At 42.0% G+C, this 27,239-nt stretch overlaps 1 protein-coding gene across 4 annotated transcripts in view; it reads left to right on the forward strand.

Moving 5' to 3' along the window:
- The window catches only part of LOC111981755 (glutamate receptor 1), an 84,582-nt gene that overhangs the window by 18,922 nt on the left and 38,421 nt on the right, over positions 1 to 27,239 (forward strand). For all 4 annotated transcript variants that reach the window (XM_024013166.1, XM_024013167.1, XM_024013169.2 and 1 more), the window contains exons 3-4: positions 10,092 to 10,331; positions 26,726 to 26,913. In XM_024013166.1, coding sequence (XP_023868934.1) covers positions 10,092 to 10,331; positions 26,726 to 26,913 — 428 coding nt within the window. The remainder of the gene's footprint in view (positions 1 to 10,091; positions 10,332 to 26,725; positions 26,914 to 27,239) is intronic.

The raw sequence follows: 27,239 nt of genomic DNA on the forward strand, positions 1-27,239 counted from the left end.
CCATGAGGAGCCTGCCTGTTACGCGAATGCAGTAAGCTAAGGTAAGTTGCTAGCTAGCATAAAATTTATCTTATAAAAAACAATCAATCAATTACTGTCATTGCTCCAATGTGTACTTAACCATAAACATCAATGCCTTTCTTAAAATCAATACACAAGTATATATTTTTAAACCTGCATATTTAGCTAAAAGAAATCCAGGTTAGCAGGCAATATTAACCAGGTGAAATTGTGTCATTTCTCTTGCGTTCATTGCACGCAGAGTCAGGGTATATGCAACAATTTGGGCCGCCAGGCTCTTTGCGAACTAATTTGCCAGAATTTTACGTAATTATGACATAACATTAAAGGTTGTGCAATGTAACAGGAATATTTAGACTCATGGATGCCACCCGTTAGATAAAATATGGAACGGAATAAACGTGTTGTTTTCGAGGTGATAGTTTCCGGATTAGTCAAAGGTATATGGTTTAGAGAGAAATAGTCGACGCGTTATAATTCCTGTAATAACTTGCGGCTGAACTTGAAAGGGGTWCCTTCGTTATTTTACCGTTCATGTCTTCCATAGAGAATGTCTTGATCTACTTCAAATAAGGTCTGTGTTTCGCAGAGGAGCAGACTGACAGGGGACCATGCAGACAAGCTCTGCTCATGTTATTTGAGACAATTTATTTTATTTATGTATTATATTAAGTTAAAATAAAAGTGTTCATTGTTCATTCAGTATTGTTGCAATTGTCATTATTACAAAAATGTGTGTMTTTTTTRTCTTTCTTCTTTTTCTTTTTAAATCGGCCMATTAATCGGTATCGGCTTTTTTTGTCCTCCAATAATCGGTATCGGCGTTGAAAAATCATCATCGGTCYACCTCTAGTACYTACCAATAATTWAAGTCCAAAAATGTATGTAGCAACTGCAGATTGCCCCTTTAAAAAGGTACTCTTTGGTTAGCATTGTTTTCTTTCTCCACTGAACAGCCATGTCTACTTGAATGAAGGCAGCTGAGTCGCTAGCAGATGATATGCGTACATCAAAGCGTTCTATACAGGCCATGTGCTGAGTGGCGCAGCGGTCTAAGGCACTGCATCTCAAGAGGTGTCACTACAGTCTCTGGTTTGAATCCAAGCTGTATCACATCTGGCCGTGATTGGGAGTCCCATAGGGCGGCGCACAATTGGCCCAGCGTCGTCCGGGGTACGCTGTCATTGTTAATAAGAATTTGTTCTTAACTCACTTGCCTAGTTAAATTAAAGGTTAAAATAAAAATAAAATGTAGACATGGTCATTATCACGTTTTCATAAATTCTTAGAAATGTTTGGGAATTACGTATACTAAGGCATTTGTGAAAATCCTATAGCAATATAGAGTGGGAAAGCGGCCGTGTGTTTGGACAATTAATAGACACTGCAGTAATTAAAAACGAATATAAACATCTGTCTCGTCCAGGACCGGAGTGTACGCAGACCGGTGCAACATAGCCAAATCAGAGCTACTGTAGGCCTTTATGCAAACAAGCCATTGCCACACAGGCCTGCCATCATTCACTTTGAACTGGACTGTGTGTTTACAGGCAGTTGCAACAGCGCGACTTTAAAAAAGTTTGGACACACCTACTCATTCAATTTTTTTTATATATTTTTTTGTACTATTTTCTACATTGTAGAATAATAATGATGAAATAACACATATGGAATCATGTAGTAACCAAATAAAAAGTGTTAAAACAAATCAAAATATAATGTATATATTTCAGATTCTTCAAAGTAGCCACCCTTTGCCTTGATGACAGCTTTGTACACRCTCAGGCTCCGTGTTTTTATTATTATACATAAATAGAAATGCTAGGCTATTAGCCACATTATGACTGATCACTGCCCTTGTTAGTTTGATTGTATTAACATTCCCAGCCTTAGTTACATTTGTCCGTTTTTGTCCAGAATATGGAGTCATTGAAACTGAAACAGTACATCCTGAATGGAGGCAGCAAACAATGTAGCAGGCCAGAGGTGATTTACAACCTGATAGCAGTGTTTTTTGAACTGCCAAGAAATGTATTGGTGAAGTATATTAATCATGCATTGAACTGCCTCCATCTWCGTTGAGTCAAATATACTGTATATATTTTTTAAATATCTTATAAAGTTGGTTTTGTAGCAAAAACTGGGAATTTGATATTTTTGACTGATATTATGATTGTCTGTTTCAAATCTGCAAAGTAGTTAAAACGCTGTCAATTCCACTTGAATTTTAAACTTTAGGTTTAGGTTTACTTTGTGTGCTAAACGTGACATGTTTTTTGCAACGGGAAGTAATAGTTGTACATTTCGATTGGGAAAGGCTTAATGGTTGTGTCTTTGTATTCTTATGATTGGGACCTACTGGCTTATTATGTTCATTGACTACTTATCCTTTAACATAATGCTGTGTGTGACTGCTGTCTTCCCATCTGCCCTATGCAGTGGTGTAGTGGAGCCTGGAGAAGTGGATATACTGTACTCTAATTTTGCCAAGAAGTTCCCAAACGGCCCGTTCAGCGAATGAAAGGCACCTTGGGTGAAAAATGTTTTCCAATAGATTTGAGATTTTCAATCTAAAAAAAAATACAAKAAATGTGATGGTCTAAGTCCACAACAATGCTTAAACCACATCAATCTGATTGGGTGGGCCTGTCAGGGCCTGGCTCCCCAGTGGGTGGGTCTCTGTCAACCCAGGCCCATACATGTCTACACCCCTGATTCATTGTGCATCACAAATAGCCTACTAACCACCACTTCGGAATAATCTTTTTCAATAACTTGCTTGCATACCCATTGTTGCTTTTACATGGTGACTAGACCTGGCCCSTGCGTGCGTCTGTGTGCATGTTAATTTTGTCCATCCACACCAGACACGATCAGGACATGCAGGATGAAATATCAAAATGAACTCTGAATCAACTATATTCATTTGGGGACAGGTCAAAAAGCATTAAACATTCATGGCAATTTAGCTAGCTAATTTGCTGTTGCTAGCTAATTTTTCCTGGGATATAAATATTGGGTTGTTATTTTACCTGAAATGCACAAGGTCCTCTACTCTGACAATGAATCCACAGATAAAAGGGTAAACCGAGTTCGTTTCTAGTAATCTCTTCTTCTTCTTCTTCAAATGGCAGTTGACAACCAACTTTAAGGTACATTACCACCACCAACTGCTCTGTAATGTGGACCTCAGTTCATCTTTCAATCACCCACGTGAGAATATGTTCCTAAAAACCAATGAGGAGATGGGAGAGCCGGGACTTGCAGCACGTCAAGAGTCACAAATAGAACCAAGTTCTATTTTTGTGCCTGGCTACGCAGATGTTCGTTGACACGCGCGAGCTGTTTGGATGCAATGATTGAATAACATGTATGTGTACATTTATTTTGCAACGCTCACTCACGTAATGTGAACGGTGTGGTCAGCATTTACTGGTAGATACAAGTTGAAACCTCTTTCCTACCTGGGTATATACGGCATTATTTGGCATATACCTGATTATAAACTGGGTGGTTCGAGCCCTGATTACTGATTGGCTGACAGCCGTGGCATATCAGGACGTATACCATGGGTATGACAAAACATTTATTTTTACTGCTCTAATTAGTTTAGTAACCAATTTATAATAACAATAAGGCACTTCGGGGGTTTGTCGTATAAGGATAATATACCACGGCTAAACGCTGTATGCGTGCCTAAGAACAGCCATTAGCTGTGGTATATTGGCATATACCACACCCCCCCCGTGCCTTATTGCTTAAGTGTAGCCTCCTCTCCACCACTGGCCCTTAGTGTTTTACAAAAAGTGCACTACATGAGTGCGCTGGTATTACGGTTGCTGTCCTTTCAGAATCACAAACCTGTTACACACTGAAGGCCTGTAGGTTCACCACTGCGCAAAAATGTCTATAATAGATATAAAGGCTGTTAAGATATATATATAAAAAAAAAAAAGTATATATTTGGCCTGGTCTCCACTCGTATCGGGAGGAAATTACGAGTCCTCACTGCCCGAGACCGAGTACAAATGTATCCATTCGAGACATTCAATATGAGGTCTCGAGACCGAGACGAGTAATACAACACTGGTACAAGGAGAGCTAACATTAATATGCATGTCCACCACCTYGCTCAAAGTAGAGGAGAGATTAACTTCATCACTTCTTGTATTTGTGAGAAGTMTTGACATGTTGAATGCACTGAGCTGTCTGTAAAAACTACTAACATAAAGCTCAGACACACCTGCATACCCCACAAGACATGCCACCAGAGGTCTCTTCACTGTCCCCAAGTCCAGAACAYACMATGGGAGGTGCACAGTACTACATAGAGCCATGACTACACAGAACTTTATTCCACATCAGGTACTGTAACTCTTGCAAGCAGTAAAATGAGATTGAAAAACCAGATATATAATACACCTTATGGAACAGCGGGGACTGTGAGGAGACACACACATACACATGATAACATATGCACTATACACACACTAAACATGGATTTTGTGTTGCATATATGATGTAGTAGAGTAGTGGCGTGATGACACACAATGTATTGTGAAATGTATTGTAATGTTTAAAAATGGTTGTATAACTGCTTAAATGTTGCTYGACCCTAGGAAGAGTAGCTGGTGCCTTGGCAGCAGCTAATGGGGAGCGATAACAAATACATATACCACCAAGCCATAAGATTGCTAAAATAGTCCGGGTAGCTATTTGGTTAACTATCTGCTTTGACCCTCGCACTAACCCTTTTTGACTCTATGCACACACACTGGACTTAACCTCCACCATTTGACACTACACCACATCTACAACCCTACTGTCAATTATCTATCTGTAGCCTAGTCCTTCTCTCCTATGTACACATTTACATGTTGTATTTAAACTATATTTACCAGGTAAAGTTGACTGCGAACACATTCTCTTTACAGCAACAACCTGGGGAATAGTTACAGTGGAGAGGAATGAGCCAATTGGAAGCTGGGGATGATTAGGTGGAAATGATGGTATAGAGAGCCAGATTGGGAATTTTAGCCAGGACACCGGGCTTAAACACCCCTACTCTTACGATAAGTGCCCTGGCATTTTTAGTGACACCAGAGTCAGGACTCCGTTTAACGTCCTATCACAAAGACAGCACCCTACACAGGATAATGTCCCCAATCACTGCCTGGGGAATTTATATATACAGTAATATGTGTTTTGACCAGAGGAAAGAGTGCCTTGTACTGGCCTCTCAACACCACTTCCAGCAGCATCTGGTCTCCCATCCAGGACTAACCTTGCTTAGCTTCAGAGGCAAGCAGGCAGTGGGATGCATGGTGTTATGCTGCTGTAAACCCTGCACACAAACTCGGTAATGATACCCCATGTATTTAGCCAAGCATCATTGCTCATTGTGTATTTATTCTCCTCGCGTCACTATGTTTTTCTGTTATTAATTGCATTTTTTATGTATTCTGCTGCATTGTTGGGAAGGACCATAGTAAGCATTTCACTGTTAGTCTAGCACCTGTTGTTTACGAAGCATGTGACAAACATTTGACTTGAAAAAAAATAAGATCCAAAAGAGTCTAAATGAGAAAGATATATCAATAACATCCATATTTATGGACTTGCAACAGACAAGTCATCCATATTGTCCATTACTGTCCATAACATTGCAACGTTATGTTAGAGCAAGTCATATAGCTAGCTAAGTTTGCTAACTAAGCTAGCTAGCTTATTGTCTTTGAGAAGGCCTGTTACTTATCCACTGCTAGCTAGGAGTACAATTAATGTTCAACTTTTTAATTTTTTTATTTAACCTTTATTTAACCAGGTAACCAGGAGAGCAAGTTTCATTTACAACTGCGACTTGGCCAAGATAAAGCAAAGCAGTGCGACAAAAACAACAGAGTTACATATGGGATATAACAGTTTTACAGTCAATAACACATACGAAAAAATGTATCACAAGTTGTGTGCAAATTAAGTAAGGAGTTAAGYCGACGAAGTAATTACAATTTAGCAATTTACACTGGAGTGATAGATGTGCAAGTAGAAATACTGGCGTGCAAAAGAGCAGAAAAACAAAAACAAATATGGGGATGAGGTAGATAGTTGGTTGGTTGGATGGGCTATTTACAGATGGGCTGTGTACAGCTGCAGCGATCGCTAAGCTGCTCTGCCAGCTGACGCTTAAAGTTAGTGATACCTGCTGGAACGCATGCTACGGGTGGGTGTTGCTATGGTYACCAATGAGCCGAGATAAGGCGGGGCTTTATATAGCAAAGAGTTATAGATYACCTGGAGCCAGTGGGTTTGGCGACGAATATGTAGCGAGGACCAGCCAACGAGAGCATACAGGTTGCAGTGGTGGATAGTATATGGGGCTTTGGTGACAAAACGGATGGCACTGTGATAGACTACATCCAATTTGCTGAGTAGAGTGTTGGAGGCAATTTTGTAAATGACATCGCCGAAGTCAAGGATTGGTAGGATAGTCAGTTTTACGAGGATATGTTTGGCAGCATGAGTGAAGGAGGCTTTGTTGCGAAATAGGAAGCCGATTCTAGATTTATCTTCGGATTGGAGATGCTTAATGTGAGTCTGGAAGGAGAGTTTACTGTCTAGCTAGACACCTGGGTATTTATAGTTGTCCACATATTCTAWGTCGGAACGTCCAGAGTAGTGATGCTAGTTGGGCGGGCAGCGATCGGTTGAAGAGCATGCATTTTGTTTTACTAGCATTTAAGAGCAGTTTGAGTCCCCGGAAGGAGTGTTGTATGGCGTTGAAGCTTGTTTGGAGGTTTGTTAAAACAGTGTRCAAAGAAGGACCAGATGTATACAGAATGGTGTCGTCTGCATAGAGGTGGATCAAATAATCACCCYCAGCAAGAGCMACATCATTGATATATACAGAGAAAAGAATCGGCCCGAGAATTGAACCCTGTGGCACCTCCATAGAGACTGCCATAGGTCCGGACAACAGGCCCTACGATTTGACACACTGAACTCTATCTGAGAAGTAGTTAGTGAACCAGGCGAGGCAGTCATTAGAGAAACCAAGGCTGTTGAGTCTGCTGATAAGAATACGGTGATTGACAGAGTTGAAAACCTTGGCCAGGTCGATGAAGACGACTGCACAGTATTGTCTTTTATCGATAGCAAGGACTCGTTTGATATCAAATTATGCAAGTATGCAAATTATGCATCAGGTTCTTGGTTCTGATCAAGAACCCGATGGTCACTCTGACAGAGCTCCTCTGTGGAGATGGGAGAACCTTCTATAAGGACGCCCATCTCTACAGCACTCCACCAATCAGGCCTTTATGGTAGAGTGGCCAGACAGAAGACACTCATCAGTAAAAGGCACATGACAGCCCCCCAACCAATATTGAACTCTTTGGCCTGAATGCCAAGTGTCATGTCTGGAGGAAACCTGGCACCATCCCTACAATGAATCATGGTGGTGGCAGCATCATGCTGTGGGGATGTTTTTCAGCTTGAGGGACAGGGAGACTAGTCAGGATCGAGGGAAAGATGAACAGAGCAAAGTACAGAGAGATCCTTGTTGAAAACCTTCTCCAGAGCGCTCAGGACCTCAGACTGGGGCGAAGGTTCAGCTTCCAACAGGACAATGARCCTAAGCAAACAGCCAAGACAATGCAGGAGAAGTTTCGGYACAAGTCTCTGAATGTCCWTGAGTGGCCCAGCCAGAGCCTGGACTTGAACCKGATCGAACATCTCTGGAGAGACTTGAAAAAATYGCTAGCTGGTAGCTGGTAAATCAAGATCTTGATGAACTCCAGTCGGGAGAAGAGCAAATATGTCTTCACCCCTGAGAAAAGCCTTCAATGCTGTTATTTTCTTTTCTTTCAATTAAGTTATGCCCTCCAGTTCTGATATAACTGCTGCTATACCAGCATCAACACCAACCTCCTCAAGAGCAGCCAGTTTTGTTATGATTTGACTTCTGCAGCCAGTACAGGCGCTTCTCGTTGTCATCATCAAKTAAACCACCCCCACAGATTATCAGAGGACGCCGATTGGTCGGGCCATACAGTGGATGGAAGGGAGGGGCTCAAATAGTTTGAATCTGGTCAGACTATATTTGTAGCAAAACAGAATGTAAGCCTGCGATATCAGTATGATCTATGAGTTCGCGCCCAGTGCTGGGCGATCTTTTTTAKATTTTGAAATGTGTATATGGACGTTCTACGACCTTTTCAAATCAACGTCTATTTCTAATGACCAGCTTGGATATGAGTTAGTGCACATAAAGATTAATCTCTATTGTACAAAAAGAAATCAAGACATTATGCAGTCCTTTTTTGACAGTAACTATAGTCTAATTGTCAACCCAAAATTCATGATAATCACTGGATTAAAGTTGCCCATTAAAATATCTTGAATCATGCATTCCTGCTTGGAGATGTTAGATGAAACAACTTKTTTATTGAATACCCCAGTAGTCTATGTATCATACTTCTTSATAAAGCACTATGAATGACTTCACAAGATGATTACTCATYATTTTGGGTCCGACCAAATCATGGGCTGGTCCCACAAACTGTAAAAGTTAATGGCACCAGAGATACCAGGGGAACATGTTAGTCGGGAGCCCTGTAATACTAATTAAAACTTAGGGTAGGAAAACACATGACATGGCACTAATTTGCAGTTTATCTTATGTCATTAGCTTGGCTTTAATAACARAAAGGCATAAAGACAGACAGAGAACAAGAAGAAGCACATAATGACAGCAGAAAAGATGCTGAGACAGATAGKCAGCACAACAGGGAGGCAAACAAAATGGCTAGAGCAGAGGCACAGGTATAGTATTGAGCTGTATCTCCAGTGGTGGTTTAACACATTGTATTTGTTTMAAACATGAGCTGGTWAAAAAAAAGAGGAGKTGGACCATGTTTTAGTCACTTTTGTGTTTTGGAACTCTAGTCATATCCCCACAATGTTCCCAAAACCTAAAGAAACATTCTGAGAACCTTTACATATCAGACAAAATGTGTTCTGAGAATGTTCTTGTAACATCAGGTGAATTTTTTTTTGCGGCCTAAAAGAAACTTATATAATCATCCATATAACTGGACAGTTTTGGGGTTTTAGGAACATATCTTTTGTGATGTCCCCACAATGTACCCATCAGACTGTTCCCACAACCTAATGAAACATTCTGTGAACCTTTAAAGAACAGACAAAATGTGTTCTGGCAAACGTTTTATACAAACATTGTCTAATCAACAGCACAACTGGACAGTTTTTGTGTTATGAAAACATTTGCCACAACCTTGACGAATGTTCTGGAAAACATTACAAGTACATTGTGTTATCACCTGGAAACCTAATGAGAACTTTTTGGGAATGTTCTATGGTGGTTGTTACAGAGGTTGTGCACAACATTTTAGTGAATGCTAGGATAACATTCCAAGGATATTTCATTTAAAATAATTAAATAACATTTTTATTTATCAAAAACATTATCATSCCAATAGATAAAAKCCTAAWTAGACTTAAAGCAAGTTTGCTGCAYTTCACAAATTTTGCCATGGGGCAGAGAGAAGATTTTGAAATMTCATAAGTAATTTCATGCAATTCTACTGATCCATAYGGTGGAGAGAAATGTTTGCCGTTTTTAATATGATATCCGAGAGTGACTAACAAAATCAAAATGGGGGCCGCCCGGGTCGGTAATTCAACCACGATCACTACAAGTTTAGAAAGCTGGCTAGACTTACTTACCGATCACATTTTTTGCTGACACGGGCTAATTGAGTGACTATCGGTGACTAACATAAGAGAAAAATTGCTGATGCACAAACAAATTTCGAATTTGCACTTTGTGTATACAGTAAGTTGAGACCCCGACTGAGTTCCTTTAAAAAAAAATATCCCCGGGCCTACTTAAGGCGGTCCCATCTCTGTTCTAGGGGAGTTAACAGTTAACATGTATGCCTACACCCATTCTAATGTCTCACCGATTTTCTGTCTGTTCAGTCTTTTGTATGAATAAACATAGCAAATCAGATGTGATCACCTCTCCTCATCTTTCTTTTTCCTCTCCACAGTTTGTTCACAGTTTTCCAAAGGAGTCTACGCCATCATCGGACTGTATGACAGGAAGACCATGAACATGCTCATGTCATTCTGTGGGGCTCTCCACGTCTGCTTTGTGACACCCAGTTTCCCCATAGAAACCAACAACCAGTTTGTAATCCAGCTGAGACCGGAACTCCAGGAGCCCCTCATTGCCCTGATCCAGCACTACAAATGGACCAAGTTTGTTTACATGTACAGCTCACATTCAGGTACTGTTCATCATTCTGTCATGTTTGTTTTGTGGAACCTCTTGGGAAAGTCAAACTGTACACTAGGGTACTTGGCAAAAAGAGATGCATACTTTCACAATACACAGATAAAGCACAGTTGATCAATGTTAAGCTCAAGCGTCTCTGCAATTGTTGTTGTGGATACATTTGAAGTAACCTCGCTCTTATTCTGGATACGTTCTATTATTGAAGTATTTGTGGATATATTGTTGATATTTGGTAGATGTATTCTCTCTCGGTTCAGAGTGGCATTAATTGAAATGGTTTGGAATGTTGTACAGTCAGACTCGTCCAAATAAAGGTTGCTGTACTGTTTCCTCTCTGACTAGTGACGAGTGTTGCCATGCTGTATATGGTATGTGATATTGTTGTACAACATCTGTGGATGTATTTGTGTTTGTTAAATGCGTTGTTTGGTATTCTGCCAGAAGCTCCTCTCGATGTGTAAGCTGTACTCTGTAAACTGTARGTCCTCAATGCACATTTTGTGCTTGGATGGGCATATTTAACTGCGATGGTCTCCTATGGGAAATGAGKCCCTGGTGCGTGTTCCTCTTCAATTTGCAGCCACTCGACTGTAACCTTCACTCAACTTCAGTGCCATCAGAAACAGATGCAGCTAGTAGGAGATGTGAACTGCTTAATGATGCAGAGTCTGGATGATGCAGTGGATGTGCCCAGGACACGTAAAACCTAAGTGTCTGAACCGTAGATGAACAAATCTAATTACATAATGTGTACTTGCTTGCTTATTTTTAACATGTACAGTCTTTGATCTGCACATAAGTGGTTCTTTGACAATGGATAGTTTTTTGTTGTTGTATATTTCCGGTGAGATCCATGCAGCGGGACAATTGCTCCATCGATTTGTTTATCTAGCCGTAGCGCTTTAGTCTTGGACAAGGAACTCAAGGTTGTCGACCTCTTCATGACACATCCGAGTGACACACCCCCCTCACCGCCATTGATTCAAGCCCTGTTGCCTGGATACTGCACTGCACAGTCAATGGTTATTTAAGCCTTTTAGGGAACTTCACTCCAATGTTTATGTCTGTGACTATGTGTCTGTGTAATGTGTGTGTGTGTGTGTGTGTGCGTGCGCTGAGGCTTACATTACATATGTACTCTTCAGGATGTAACCAGAGATGAATCACTCCTGCATTACTCTAACTCTAAAGCCAGAGCTCAGGCCTCGAGAAGCCACACTTCCCTGCTAAGTAGTGTGACGCCTCAAGGCTAGACTCCAGAGAACAGTTTTGTAACCATACGGCAAGACATGATTCCCCGTAGTCTGGTGGGTAGGCCCATTGGGCCAGTAACTGAAAGGTTGCTGGATCAAATCCCTGAGCTGACAAGGTAAAAATKTGTAGTTCAGCCCCTGAGCAAGGCAGTTAACCCCCAACAACTGCTCTCCGGGTGCAGATGATGTAAGTGTAAGGCTTCACCGCTCTGATTCAGAGGGGTTAAATACAGAAGATGCATTCCGTCGTACAACTGACTAGGTATCCCACTTTCCCTTAAGTGCTACATTACAGTATGATTGCTAGGGCTGGAACGATAGCAGTTTCACAATATTTGTTTTCCATGGCTAAACTTCAAACATGAAGCAGACCTAACCTCTTTGGTCCTTTAAAAATCTTCTGAATGTAAAATATTYTGTGTCATAGATTGGAAAATAAATACATGTGACTCTGGATGACAACAATGTCCTGATGTTTGTWTCCAACATTAGGGCTGCATTTCTAAAGAAGTTAAATTCCTTGCCTAGATACAAACCCTAATGATTGCTCTCACAGACTACAAGAGGACTGTAAAAGGTTTAACTTGTTTTTACGTTTTGTGTTGTGTGGTATCTTTTGCCTTCCGTGACTCTTTAGGATTGTAATCCAGTTTTCAGCTCCTCTTGTGACTGACTCCATCCCACAGTGCAGTCCCGGAGGGGGGGGGGGGGGGGGGGGGTGAGTGAGTGGTGGTAGAGGTGGATGAAGTTTGATTAGATATTAACCCTTATTTTCCTGCCTTGCTAGTTTACACATATGTTTGCAATAGTAAAAAAGAAGACAACGCTATTGTCAAAGGCTCAGCCTCTTAACCTAGACAGGGTCTATATTATAAAGACCAAAATCCGCTTAAATAAACACTGTATATGGGGGTTAAAAAATCTACACTACACAAATAGAGACAGTGCAGAAATTGAATTTGGGTTTGTGCGACATTTGAGAGGGGCTGTGATGGGCAGGTCAGTGAAAGCAGCAGAGAAAGGGGCCGATAGGAGCCCAGGCTGCTTTCTTTGCCAATCCCAACACTGATCTCTTCCGTTTCACTGCTGCAGTGGTGTGACGCGTTGCTAGCGCTCGACAGATAGAGGGAGCACAGCGTTTGTCTCCCTAGTTTATCTGCAGGTTAGTGCTGCTCAGTGGACGATAAAGCTGGTTTGCTCTCCGGTGTGAGACAATTTCACAGCTGCTGAGACAAGCTCTATGTGCCTGTACAGCGAGGACAGGAAGTGTATCGCAAGGCGAGCAGAGGCAGTTTAAAAATTTGATTCGACATAGTGTTTTAATTAACATTAAATGCATTTCAACCTCACTGTTACTTCTGACAACCTACTTTTGTCATCTGTTGCGTAATCCATGTCGCAACTAAAATGAGAAAAACATCACTTTCTGTTTCTATATATGACAGAAAATAACAGACTTAGTTAACCATTCAATCTCTCTCAGAGCATGAAATATTTAGTTTTTACTGCTAATGAATGCAAAGGCAAAATTATTATACATAGCACACATCACTAGGAGATTTTCCTTGTCAGGTCACATGGTCAGGAAAACTCTTAGCCTTGTGCATCACAYATGCATAATGTAATTGCTCTATCTGCATACAAATTAAAAGCTGTGACTAATTTTATGAGTGCATTAATACATAGACTGCATGGCTCCAGTGATAGCTTGATATAGAAAAGGCAGCATCTTGCTGTGGTTCCAAATGTATGATCTCCATTTGGGTGTACTTGGGTATTTTTGGTAAATGATATGCATTGTTAATGTTTATGCAAATCATATGCGGTGTAGAAAGAGATCTATATTTATAATTTCCTCTCTACCCAGACCTAAATGTCATCTTATGCTCTTCCTTCTGAACAAAGCTGTAGTTTTAGAGAGAATTCTGAGGACTTTGGTACTGAGGTCGCCCACTGGTTGATTCAGACAACATATACTACTATAAACAGAGGGCCAGAGAAAACAACAACAATCTCTCCCATATCGCAACTAAAYAAATCATCTCCCACTTTGTTCATGCCAAGGAGGTTTTGGGGGGCTACATTAATKAACATCATCTGCACCCAGGGAACAATTGTTAGGGGTTAACTGCCTTGCTCYAGGGCAGAATGGAAGATTTTTCCACCTTGCCGCCTTTGGGATTCAAACCTGAAACCTTTCGGTTACTGGCCCAATGCTCTTAACCACTAACCCATAGTTACTGTTACTTGACTAACAATAAGGATAATTTCAAATTCATTATTGTAAAAAAAAAAAAAAAAAGCGAACTGTTCTCACCACCAACTTCACATCACCTGTCAATCTCCCAGCACACTACTGCCATTTTCCCAACCAATCAAGACGCTTGGTTGCATTGCAGACACCCGTCTCCTTCCACTTCAGTTAGTGCATCTTTCGCAGGTATTTAAAGCACACTTCATTTTATCTGTCCTGTTATTGCGTCTGAGTCCCTCCCAGTTGGTGAAGGTCCTGCCATGCTAAAACAGGCTTTTGGGCACTAGTGTTGRCTGTCTTTGGGTATTTTACTCTAGGGTTAGGTTTGGAACATACTATAGTTTGGTTGAGAAGGCTTGCCTTAAGCGGCCTTGGACAAGACGAAAGGACAAAGAAAAATGGAGTGTGGGAGTGCACAAGACTTCTGGAAGATCTGGTGATGGAGAAGATGGTGGATAAGGGGGAAAAAAAAGTGGAATATGTTTTGAGGGAATACGGAATGGAGGATCGCACAGAACTTTTGGAAGAGTTAGAGAAGGAAAGTGAACGTGAAGAGAGTGAGGGCGAATTAATTGTGGGGGCGGTACAGTGATGACTGCTGAGAAGGAGCTGAGTGTAGAGGGAAGCGGTGTGGTGAGGAAGGTTGGTGCCAAGTGCAAAAAGAGGCATACAGGTTCTAATTTCTCAGAGATGGAACCTGCCGAAAGTATGGATGTAGTACGTGCGGTGAGGACCGCCGAGGTCGGGRCTCGTCCCGAGGATGAAAAGGAAAATTCTGGCTCAGTGGGAGTGAGATTTGTGGCGAGAATCGATCCTTGCATTTTGGCTGATCCATATGTGTGGTAAGGTTGGGTGGAGAAGAGGTTGGGGACTTTTGAGTTGGTGAGAGTAACTCGGAGTGGAATTGTGATGATTTATTGTGTTTCTTCAGTCCAGAGGGAGAGGGCGCTACGGATCATGTGATTAGGGACAAGAAATGTGACTTTCTTTGCTCTCCGGAGCAGGGCGCCTTTGAAAGAAGTGATAACAGAGGTGGCATTAAGTGTTGAGGAGGATCAGAAATGTAATATTGCCGGTGTCTGTGATGCCCACCATTTGGTGCGACGCAGACCCCCGGTGGAGAGCTTGGGGAAACAGGGAAGTAATTGTCTGTCCTGCTGTGTTTTGATGTAGAGTCTTTGCCTGACAAGGACAAGTTAGGAAGTGTAAGTTCTCCCTTGAGAGCTTTTGTTCTGAAATACTACAATGTTTAAGGTGTCAAGTTTATGTGCATGTTGCAGCAGTGTGTAGGAGGGAGATTCCAAGATATGGAAAGTGTGCAGGAGGGCATGAGACGAAGGAATGTGTAGTATCGGTGAAGGAAGTTGTGGGGGTGCCAATGGGGCTGGAGATCCGAGGTGTCCGGTGAGAGAAAGGCAGGTTGAGGTTGSCAGGGTTAGAGTAGTAGAGAAAYTGTCGWATGCCGAAGCAGTGAAGCGCGTGGTAGAGGAAGATGGTTGCAGAGTGAGGGATACTGAAAGGATTCCTGTGAGTAGACAGAGAGCGATGGGAAGAGTATGTGCTTCAGTAAGGTGGGCTTTTTAGCATTCATAGCCATGCTTGTCAATTGTACTGCATAAATGGATCAGAAGTCACAGAAAATAGAGGTTGTGGTGGCACCAGCTGAGAAGTACTTGGGATTGCGAGGATTTACTACAAAACAGTTGCAGTGGGTGTTGAGTGGTAAAAGGAAATGGGCATACCTAGTCAGTTGTACAACTGAATGCATTCAACTGAAATGTGTCWTCCGCATTTAACKCAACCCCTCGGAATCGACATCCACGTCATCGGCACCCGGGTTAACTGCCTTGCTCAGGGACAYAATGACAGAATTCGMGAGTGTTCTGTCCTCTCAGACCGTTGGTCTGGAGGAGGATTACATAGGGTTAAATAGTGGAATGGGGTGGTGTTTTTTTGTTGTTGAGAGGGCTAATAATTTTGTATTATCGTATGAAGAATTTAATGTAGGTAGGTCACACACCAGTACAGTAGGTGGCSGTGAAGGCACCTAAAAGTTGAATGCGATCCGCCAACCAAATCCTAAAAGGTGGCGGCTTGCCTTTTTAACAATTCCTGGAATTGCCTCTATACTATAACGTATGAAAATGCTAAGTAGCCTACTTCCCTGATGAATTATAAAGTCATTTATCAGGTTGGTCATTTTCAGGTCAGAGCTGAAGGTGGTGTGTTTAAATTGCATCTGATACTTTTGTTTAAGCTGTATTGTTAATTGTTGCCTTAACAAGATTGCCTAGCAGTGGTATTTTGTAGGAGGCTGTCTGTTTTGATCAAAAATGTGATTTGAAGATAGTCACTCTGGCCCTGAGGTAAAGGTAGAATGGGGGCCTCTTTGAAGTGAGAATTTAGCTGACTTTTTTTCAATTGTCTGCATGACTTTCAATCCTCGATAAATATATTGATTTTTAAATATTTTCCTTCTTTATTGTTTTTCCTCTAACCTACCACCATCCCCTAATTGAAGTAAACTAATGYACAACAATACTTAGGCTTCTACTTCCAGCTTATACAGTGAATTCGTTAAGTATTCAGACCCCTTCCCTTTTTTCCACATTTTGTTACGTTACAGCCTTATTCTAAAATGTACACACAATACCCCATAGCGACAAAGTGAAAACTTTTTTTCTTCTCACATTTTTGCAAAAGTATTAAAAAACATGCGGGYCGGGCGCATGCACAATGACTTCGGTCGCCAGTTGTACGGTGTTTCCTCTGACATATTGGTGCGGCTGGCTTCCGGGTTAAGCGAGCAGTGTGTCAAGAAACAGTGCGGCTTGGCAGTGTCATATTTTGGAGGACGTATGGCTCTTGACCTTACCCTCTCCCGAGTCCGTACGAGAGTTGCAGCGACGGGACAAATAAAAAACAGAAATACCTTATTCACATAAGTATTCAGACCCWTTGCTATTAGACTCGAAATTGAGCTCAGGTGCATCCTGTTTCCATTGATCATCCTTGAGATGTTTCTACAACTTGATTGGAGTCCACCTGTGGTAAATTCAATTGATTGGACATGATTTGGAAAGGCACACACCTGTCTATATAAGATCCCACAATTGACAGTGCATGTCAGAGCAAAAACCAAGCCATGAGTTTGAAGGAATTGTCCATTGAGCGCCGAGACAGGATTGTGTTGAAGCACAGATCTTGGGAGGGGTAACAAAACATTTCTGCAGCTATGAAGTTCCCCAAGAACACAGTGGCCTCCATCTTTCTTAAATGGAAGAATTTTGCAATCACCAAGACTCTTCCGAGAGCTGGCCGCCCGGCCAAACTGAGCAATCGGGGGAGAAGGGCCTTGGTCAGGGAGGTGACTAAGAACCCGATGGTCATCCATCTCCAGTTTATCAATGATTTTTCTCACTTTCTCCTCGTACTCCATCCAGGTATCATGTGGAGACTCTGGGATTCCATCGACATCGATTCCTAGACAGCGTTGATGTCTTTTCTCGAGGACTCACAGTTCTCATTGCTGCAGTCCCTTTTCAACTCATCAAGCTCTCCTTAAGAGAAATGCAGACAGTTTTTTCAGGTCCTGGACCTCTCTGGTCAGATCGGCCATTCTTTTGTTTATTGAGTCTGCCAGTATTTGGATAAAGCTTGTGAAGCTATTTTCCTCCAGTTTTAACAGCTTCRTGTAGACATTTTTTGTTGTTGGTTTAAAATATATTTAACCTGCGTACGTGTGATGCTGTCCTCCTTGTTTGGCATGATAGCAGCGTAGGCTATCAAGATGGCGCCAGAGGGGAGAGCTGGCATCTTATCGGCTCTTAACCAACCATGCTATTTTTTCCCCCGCGTTGTTCGTAACTTGTTCTGTACATAATGTTGCAGCTACRGTCTCTTATCTCCAAAAAGAGCTTCTGGACTTCAGAACTGGGATTACTCACCTCAAATTGGATGAGGAGTTCTTCAATGAGTCGGATGCGAGGGATATACTACAGACACCCAACCAGGCCCAGATCCCCCGACCATAATTCTATCCTCCTGATTTCTGCTTACAAGCAAAAATTAAAGCATGAAGCACCAGTGACTCGGCCTATAAAAAAGTGGTCAGATGAAGCAGATGCTAAACTCCAGGACTGTTTTGCTAGCACAGACTGGAATATGTTCCGGGATTCTTCCGATGGCATTGAGTACACTACAGTCACTGGTTTTATCAATAAGTGCATGAGGACGTCGTCTCCACAGTGACTGTACGTACATACCCCAACCAGAAGCCATGGATTACAGGCAACATCCGCACTGAGCTACAGGGTAGAGCTGCCACTTTCAAGGAGCTGGACTCTAACCCAGAAGCTTATAAGAAATCCCACTATGCCCTCTGACGCACCATCAAACAGGCAAAGCATCAATACAGGACTAAGATCAAATCGTACTACACCGGCACCGACGCTTGTCGGATGTGGCAGGGCTTGCAAACTATTAGACTACAAAGGGAAGCACAGCCYAGAGCTGCCCAGTGACACGAGCCTACCAGACGAGCTAAATTACTATGCTCGCTTCAAGGCAAGTAACACTGAAACATGCATGAGAGCATCCGCTGTTCCGGATGACTGTGTGATCATGCTCTCTGCAGCCGATGTGAGTAAGAACTTTAAACAGGTCAACATTCACAAGGCCTCAGGGCCAGACAGATTACCAGGACGTGTACTCCGAGCATTCACCGACCAACTGGCAAGTGTCTTCACTGACATTTTCAACCTCTCCCTGTCTGAGTGTAATACCAACATGTTTCAAGCAGACCACCATAGTCCCTGTGCCCAAGAACACGAAGTTAACCTGCCAAAATGACTACCGACCCATAGTAATGAAGTGCTTTGAAAGGCTTGTCATGGCTCACGTCAACACCATTACTTCAGAAACTCTAGACCCACTCCAATTTGCATATCGCCCCAACAAATCCACAGATGATGCGATCTCTATTGCACTCCACACTGCCCTTTCTCACCTGGACATGTGAGAATGCTATTCATTGTCTACAGCTCAGTGTTCAACACCATAGTGCCCTCAAAGCTCATCACTAAGCTAAGGACCCTGGGACTAAACACCTTCCTCTGAAACTGGATCCTGGACTTCCTGACAGGCCACCCCCAGGTGGTAAGGGTAGGTAACAACATATCCACCATGCTGATCCTCAACACGGGATCCCCTCAGGGGTGAGTGCTCAGTCCCCTCCTGTATTCACTGTTCACTCGGCCAGGCATGACTCCAACACCATCATTAAGTTTGATAACAACAGTGGTAGGCCTGATCACCGACGAGACAGCCTATAGGGAGGAGGGCAGAGACCTGACCGTGTGGTGCAAGGACAACAACTTCTCCCTCAACGTGATCAAGACAAAGGAGATGATTGTGGACAACAGGAAAAAGAGGACCGAGCACGCCACCAATTCTCATCGATGGGGCTGTAGTGGATCAAGTTCAGAGCTTCAAGTTCCTTGGCGTCCACATCACCAACAAAGTAACATGGTCCAAGCACTCCAAGACAGTCGTGAAAGGGCACAACAAACCTATTAGCCCTCAGGAGACTGAAAAMATTTGGCATGCGTCCTCAGATCCTCAAAAAAGGTTCTACAGTTGCACCATCGAGAGCATTCTGACGTGTCCTTTGCTGTTGTTCTGGGATTGATTTGCACTTTTCGCACCACAGTACGTTCATCTCTAGGAGACAGAACGCGTCTCCTTCCTGAGCGGTATGACGGCTGCGTGGTACCATGGTGTTTATACTTGCGTATTATTGTTTGTACAGATGAACGCGGTACCTTCAGGCATTTGGAAATTGCTTCCAAGGATGAACCAGACTTGTGGAGGTCTACTATTTTTTTTCTGAGGTCTTGAATGATTTCTTTTGATTTTCCCATGATGTCAAGCAAACAGGCCCTGAGTTTGAAGGTAGGCCTTGAAGTACATCCACAGGTACACCTCCAATTGAATCAAATTATGTCAATTAGCCTCTCTGAAGCTTCTAAAGCCATGACATCATTTTCTGGAATTTTCAAAGCTGTTTAAAGGCACAGTCAACTTAGTGTTTGTAAATTTCTGACCCACTGGAATTGTGATACAGTGAATTATAAGTGAAATAATCTCTGTAAACAATTGTTGGAAAAATTACTTGTATCATGCACAGAGTAGATGTCCTAACCGACTTGCCAAATCTATAGTTTGTTAAGATATTTGTGGAGTGGTTGAAAAACGAAGTTTTAAGGACTCCAACCTCAGTGTATGTAAACTTCTGACTTCAACTGTACATAAAGTGCTTTCATTTCTAAGTGGTAAAAAATATGTATGAAAATAACCTCAAATAAAAGGTGACATTCTGCACTCTCACCTCATATGACACAATTTATCAAGACAAATGCCAGAATATAGAGCCAAATWAAAKAWTTTTGCTTCACTGTCCAAATACATTAAATGTGTAGGGGAGTGTACGATATGTCAGAAACAATGTCTCAGAACAGAAGTTCCTTATTTTCATGCTAATACTTCTGCTTCAAAACGGATTTACATAAACAGAAGGGCACACTAGAAAGAAAACCCAAGCCTCACTTCCTCCACCACATCATTAAACATACGGGTGAACTTAAATCGGAGGGAATTTATATGGGGCGAATATTGATGAGCCGGTGTTATTGATACAGGGAAGGAAAGGCATTGATACAGGGAAGGAATGGCATTAATTCAAATCGTTCAGCTGCAGTCGCACGTCACCCATCTAAGTTCCAAGTCGTGTTCCTCAAGGAGAGAAGAGACTTGAATGGGGGAAGGAAGGGGAGAGGGGGGCCACTGAAGTAGTTCCCTCCACTTCATAGGCTCTTTTTACTACGATCACCCCCAACTGCATAATGTCTTCAGATTAACTGTCTTCAAACATACTTCCTCCTTGTCTTCCTCATTGCAAAATACTCAGCCTTTCCATTTCCAGTATTGAACGGGGGGGGAAGCCATTTGAAATGCTAAATTTGTCCGTTTTTAAATTTTGGGCCTTTGGGAAAGCAGATACGAAGCAGCACATTTAATTTGGCTGAGGAGAATAAATAGGCATGCAGACAGCAGCATGGTGCCTCAGCTTGGCTGTCAATTTTAGGTGTGGTGACAGTGATTCCAGGTGACTGGTGTGAAAACAACCTGGGCAGCTCTGCCTCGCACGCAGTCTGCTGTTTAGCTCGGTGATATCCTCTGTTCTCTCTATGCAGTGGCACTGTGCTAAACAAACCACTCCTGATCAAAAAGCATTATGAATTTATAATACTTGTTTATTTACCAAGGTGGCTTTAAAGGCAAGAGTACACATAGTCTGTACAGTGCCTTCAGAAAGTATTTACACCCCTTGACTTACACATTTTGTTACAGCCTGAATTCCAAATGGATTAAATTGTTTGTTTTTTTCTCACCCATCTACACACACACACACACACACACACAATACCCCATAATGTTTTTTATTTTTATTTTGTAAATGTATTGAAAATTAAACATGTTAGAAACACATTTGGCAGTGATTACAGCTGCAAGTCTTTCCGGGTAAGTCTGTAAGAGCTTTGCACACCGGGATTGTACAAAATTCTTCAAGCTCTGTCATGTTGATTGTTGYTCATTGCGCGACAGCCAAGWCTTGCCATAGATTTTCAAGCCGATTCAAGTCAAAACTGTAACTAGGCCACTCAGGAACATTCAATGACATCTTGGTAATCAGCTGCAGTGTACATTTGGCCTTGTGTTATGGGTTATTGTCCTGCTGAAAGGTGAATTTGGCTCCCAGTGTCTGTTGGAAAGCAGACTGAACCAGGTTTTCCTGTAAGATTTTGCCTGTACTTAGCTCTAGTTTCAAGTTTTAATGTCACATGCACATYTACAGAGAAATGCCTTTCTTGCAAGCTCTAYACCCAACAATACAGTAACAATAACAATGTAAAACWAAAAATAACAAGTTAAAACCAAAACACAGAAGAAATAAGAATAAGAACATGATAAAGCAAGCAAGCATACTATATACAGGGTCAGTACCAGTACCATATTTACAATMTGAAGGGATACTGGATCGACATGCATACATACATACATTCTACCGTTCAAAAGTTTGGGGTCACTTAGAAATGTCCTTGTTTTTGAAAGAAAAGCAACKAAAAAAATTGTCCATTAAAATACATACATAAAATACATACAATGTATTTCTAATTGTCTTCACTGTTAATGTTGTACATGACTATTGTAGCTGGAAACGTCTGACTTTTAATGGAATATCTACATAGCCATACAGAGGCCCATTATCTGCAACCACCACTCCTGTGTTCCAATGGCACGTTGTGTTAGCTAACCCAAGTTTATTATTTTAAAAGGKTAATTGATCATTATAAAACACTTTTGTAATTATGTTAGCACAGCTGAAAACAGTTGTACTGATTAAAGAAGCAATAAATCTGGCCTACTTTAGACTGTACGCCTATGTAGATATTCCAATATATATATTTTTAAAGCAGTTTCCAGCTACAATAGTCARTTACAACATGAACAATTTCTACACTGTATTTTTMATGAACTTGATGTTATTTTATTGTGCTTTTCTTTAAAAAACAAGGACATTTRTAAGTGACCCCAAACTTTCGAACGGTGGTAGTATACAGTTGAAGTCGGAAGTTTACATACACTTAGGTTGGAGACATTAAAACTCGTTTTTCATCAACTCCACAAATTTCTTGTGAACAAACTATAGTTTTGGGCAGTCGGTTAGGAATCTACTTTGTGCATGATACAAGTAATTTTCAACAATTGTTTACAGAGATTATTTCACTTATAATTCACTGTATCACAATTCCAGTGGGTCAAAAGTTTACATACACTAAGTTGACTGTGCTTTAAACAGCTTGGAAAATTCCAGAAAATTATGTCATGGCTTTAGAAGCTTCTGATAGGCTAATTGACATTATTTGAGTCAATTGGAGGTGTACCTGTGGATGTATTTCAAGGCCTACTTTCAAATTCAATGCCTGTTTGCTTGACCTCAGGTACATCCAGGTACGTTCATCTGTACAAACAATAGTACGCAAGTATAAACACCATGGGACCACGCAGCCGTCATACCGCTCAGAAGAAGTTCTGTCTCCTAGACATGAACGTACTGTTGTGCAAATCAATCCCAGAACAGCAGCAAAGGACCTTGTGAAGATGCTGAGGAAACAGGTGCAAAAGTATCTATATCCACAGTAAAACAAGTCCTATATTGACATAACCTGAAAGGCCGCTCAGCAAGGAAGAAGCCCTGCTCCAAAACCGCCATTAAAAAAGCCAGACACCGTTTGCAATGCACATGGGACAAAGATTGTACATTTTCGAGAAATACCCTCTGGGCTGATGAAACAAAATAGAAACTGTTGGCCATAATGACCATCATTATCGTTTGGAGGAAAAAGGGGGAGGCTTACAAGCCGAAGAACACCATCCCAACCGTGACGCACGGGGTGGCAACATTCAATGTTGTGGGGGTGCGTTGCTGCTCAGGAGGAACTGGTGCACTTCACAAAATAGATGGCATCATGAGGTAGGACAATTACGTGGATATATTGAAGCAACATCTCAAGACATCAGTCAGGAAGTCAAAGCTTTGTCGCAAATTGGTCTTTCCAAATGGACAATTGACCCCAAGCATACTTCCAACGTTGTGGCAAAATGGCTTAAGGACAACAAGTCAAGGTATTGGAGTGGTCATCACAAAACCCTGACCTCAATCCCATAGAAAATGTGTGGGCAGAACTGAAAAATCGTGTGCGAGCAAGGAGGCCTACAAACCTGACTCAGTTACACCAGCTCTGTCAGGAGGAATGGGCCAAAATTCACCCAACTCATTGTGAGAAGCTTGTGGAAGGCTTCCCGTAACGTTTGACCCAAGTTAAACAATTTAAAGGCAATGCTACCAAATACTAATTGAGTGTATGTAAACTTCTGACCCACTGGGAATGTGATGAAAGAAATAAAAGCTGAAATAAATCATTCTCTACTATTATTCTGACATTTCACATTCTTAACATAAAGTGGTGATCCTAAATGACCTAAGACATGATATTTTTACTCGGATTAAATGTCAGGAATTGTGAAAAACTGAGTTTAAATGTATTTGGCTAAGGTGTCTAGGCATCAAGATATATGATAAACAGTAGCAGCAGCGTATATGATGATTGTATGGGAGTGTGTAGAGTCACTATACATGCATGTGCATGTTATGTGTGTGAGAGCAAATTATGGAGTGAGTGTTTGTATGTGTGTTGCAGTATCAATGTGATTAGTGTGTAGGGCCCTGTGAATAGACAGTGAAAAAAAATAAGAATAAAATACAAAATGTCAACTCAGCTGTTAGCTAGTCATATGGTATGGGTATGGGGATGGTATGGTATGGGGATCATAACCTGTTCAGGAGCCTGTTGATGTCAGACTTGATGCACTGGTACTGCTTGCCGTGCGTAAGCAGAGAGAACAGTCTATGGCTTGGGTGGTTGAAGTTGTTAACCATTTTCCTGGCATTCCTTTCACACTGCCTGATATAGAGGTTCTGGTTGGCAGGAAGCTCGGCGCCAGTGACGTAATGGGCTGTCCGCACCACCTTCTGTAGCGCCATGCAATTGAGGGCGGTGCTATTTTCAAACCAAGCAGTGATGCAGCCAGCTAAGATGCTCTCAATGGTGCAACTGTATATATTTTTTAGGATTTGACGGCCCATGCCAAACCTTTTCAACGCGCCTTCTTCACGACTGCGCGTATGTGTGTGGASCATTTTAAGTTCTTAGTGATTTCGACATAAGGWWCTTGAAGCTCTTGACACGCTTCTCTGCAGCACCAACAATGTGGATGAGGGCGTGCTCATGCCCAAATTTCCTGTAGTTCTTCCAGCCCCACACTGCCAGGTCACTGACCACCTCCCTGTAGGCTCTCATTGTCGCAAGTGATTAGGCCTACCAAGTCGTGTCGTCAGCAAACTTGTGATGGTGTACAGGATGGGACTGAGCATACACCCCTGTGGGGTCCCCGTGTTGAGGGTCAGCTTAGCGAGGCGATGTTGCCTACCCTCTCCACCTGGGGTCGGCCCGTCAGGAAGTCCAGGATCCAGTTTGCAGAGGGAGGTGTTCAGTCTCACTCCATCAGCGTCCTAAGCTTGGTGACGAGCTTGGAGGGGACAATGGTGTTGAACGGTGAGCTGTAAACAATGAACAGCATTTTTCACATAGGTATTCCTCTTATCTAMGTTGGGTGAGGACAGTGTGGGGTGCAATTGAGATTGCGRTGTCTATGGCTCCGTTGGGACGGTATGCAAATTGGAGTGGATCTAGTTGATGTGTCTCATAACCAGCCTCGCCAAAGCACTTCATGATTACAGATATGAGTGCTAAAGCCGGTACTCATTGTGGCATGAAGCCTTTAAGTTKTTGGGAACAGGAATGATGGTGGTCATCTTAAAACATGTGGGGATTACAGACTGGGACAAGGAGAGGTTGAAAATGACCTTGAGTATACRGGTTAGCTGTTCTGCGAATGCTCTGAGAATGCACCCTGAAATACCATCGGGCCCCGCGGCCTTGTGGGTATTGACCTGATTAAAGACTTTACTCAAGTTGGCCCCGGAGAGCGAGATCACCCAATCTTCTGGGTTGGTGGCGGCCCTCACTTTRTGTCCCCAAAWAAACTCCCTTGTCATTGCCGATGACAAGCATACCCATAACATGATGCATCCACCACCATGCTTGAAAATATGGAGAGCGGTCCTCAGTGATGTGTTGGATTTGCCCAAAACATAATGAGTTGTATTCAGGACATAAAGTACATTTATTTGACACATTTTTTMCAGTTTTACTTTAGTGCCTTATTGCAAATAGGATGCATGTTTTGGAATATTTGGGTTCTGTGCAGGCTTCCTTCTTTTCACTCTGTCATTTAGGTTAGTATTGTSGAGCAACTACAATGTTGTTCCATTCTCAGTTTTCTCCTATCACAGCTATTAAACTCTGTAATTGTTTTAAAGTCACCATTGAAATCCCTAAGCAGTTTCCTTCCTCTGCGGCAACTGAGTTAGGAAGGACGCCTGCATCTTTGTAGTGACTGGGTATATTGAGACACCATCCAAAGTGTAATTAATATGCTCAAAGGTATATTCATTGTCTTTTTTTTACCCATCTACCAATAGGTGCCCTTCTTTGAGAGGCATTGGAAAACCTCCCTGGTCTTTGTGGTTGAATCTGTGTTTGAAATTCACTGCTCGACTGAAGGACATTACAGATGATTGTATGTGTGAGGTACAGAGATGAGGTAGTCATTCAAAAATCATGTTCAATACTATTATTGTCCACAGAGTGAGCCTATGCAACTTATTATATGACTTGTTAAGCACATTTTTACTCCTGAACTTATTTAGGCTTGCCATAACAAATGGGTTGAATACTTATTGACTCTGCTTTTCATTTTTAATARATTTTTSAAAAATYTATTTCCTCTTTGACATTATGGGGTATTGTGTGTAGGCCAGTTACACAAAATCWTAATGTAATACTTTTTAAATTCAGGCTGTAAGTCAAAGGGTGTGAATACTTTATGAAGGCACTCTACTATAGAAGCCGATTAGAGAAAATCAACTCTGTCAATTCAATAGGTTTTGTAGGTCACAACGTTGTTGTGACTTGCTCCATACAGTAGGTGAAGTCAAGTAAGCAGGTGTAAATGCAATTTAAGTGGCTACAAAGGATGAAAAMAAATTACATATATAGACCTAAGTTTGGTTTACTTACTCAAATATGCCCAGACTAATTAGTATTTACCTTTGGTGTTTGCCTTGTCATTTAGGCCTGACAGTACTCCAGAAGATTCTGGACACAGCAGCAGAGAAGACATGGCWGGTGACATCAGTGAACCTGGACAGTGGTATGGATCAGACGGCRTTCTTGAAGGTGGTTCAGGACCTAGAGAAGAAGAAGGAGTACAACATCATCCTGGACTGTGAGCTGGAGAGACTCAACATGATCCTCAACCTGGTAAATAACATTGGATTGACAGACTGTCCAGTAATGAAAAGGGAGATAGATGTAAACTAGACACATTACTTCAATGACGGGATGGGTTCACTCCAACAAGAGGACCACTCAGCTAGAGTGACAAAATAACCCTTTCTCCTCTTACTTAAGTGTCACGTCTACTCCTGCTCCTCCCCTCCGGCGTGCGASGGCGCCGGAATACTAACCTGGGAATCATCATTGCGCACACCTGGCACTCATCATTATGCGCACCTGSCACTCATCATTATGACTCACACCTGGACCTCATTACCTCCCCTTTATAGGTCCCTTTTGTTCATTCCTCA

The sequence above is a fragment of the Salvelinus sp. IW2-2015 genome, linkage group LG20, assembly GCF_002910315.2.
Source record: "Salvelinus sp. IW2-2015 linkage group LG20, ASM291031v2, whole genome shotgun sequence".
NCBI classification, from domain to species: domain Eukaryota; kingdom Metazoa; phylum Chordata; class Actinopteri; order Salmoniformes; family Salmonidae; genus Salvelinus; species Salvelinus sp. IW2-2015.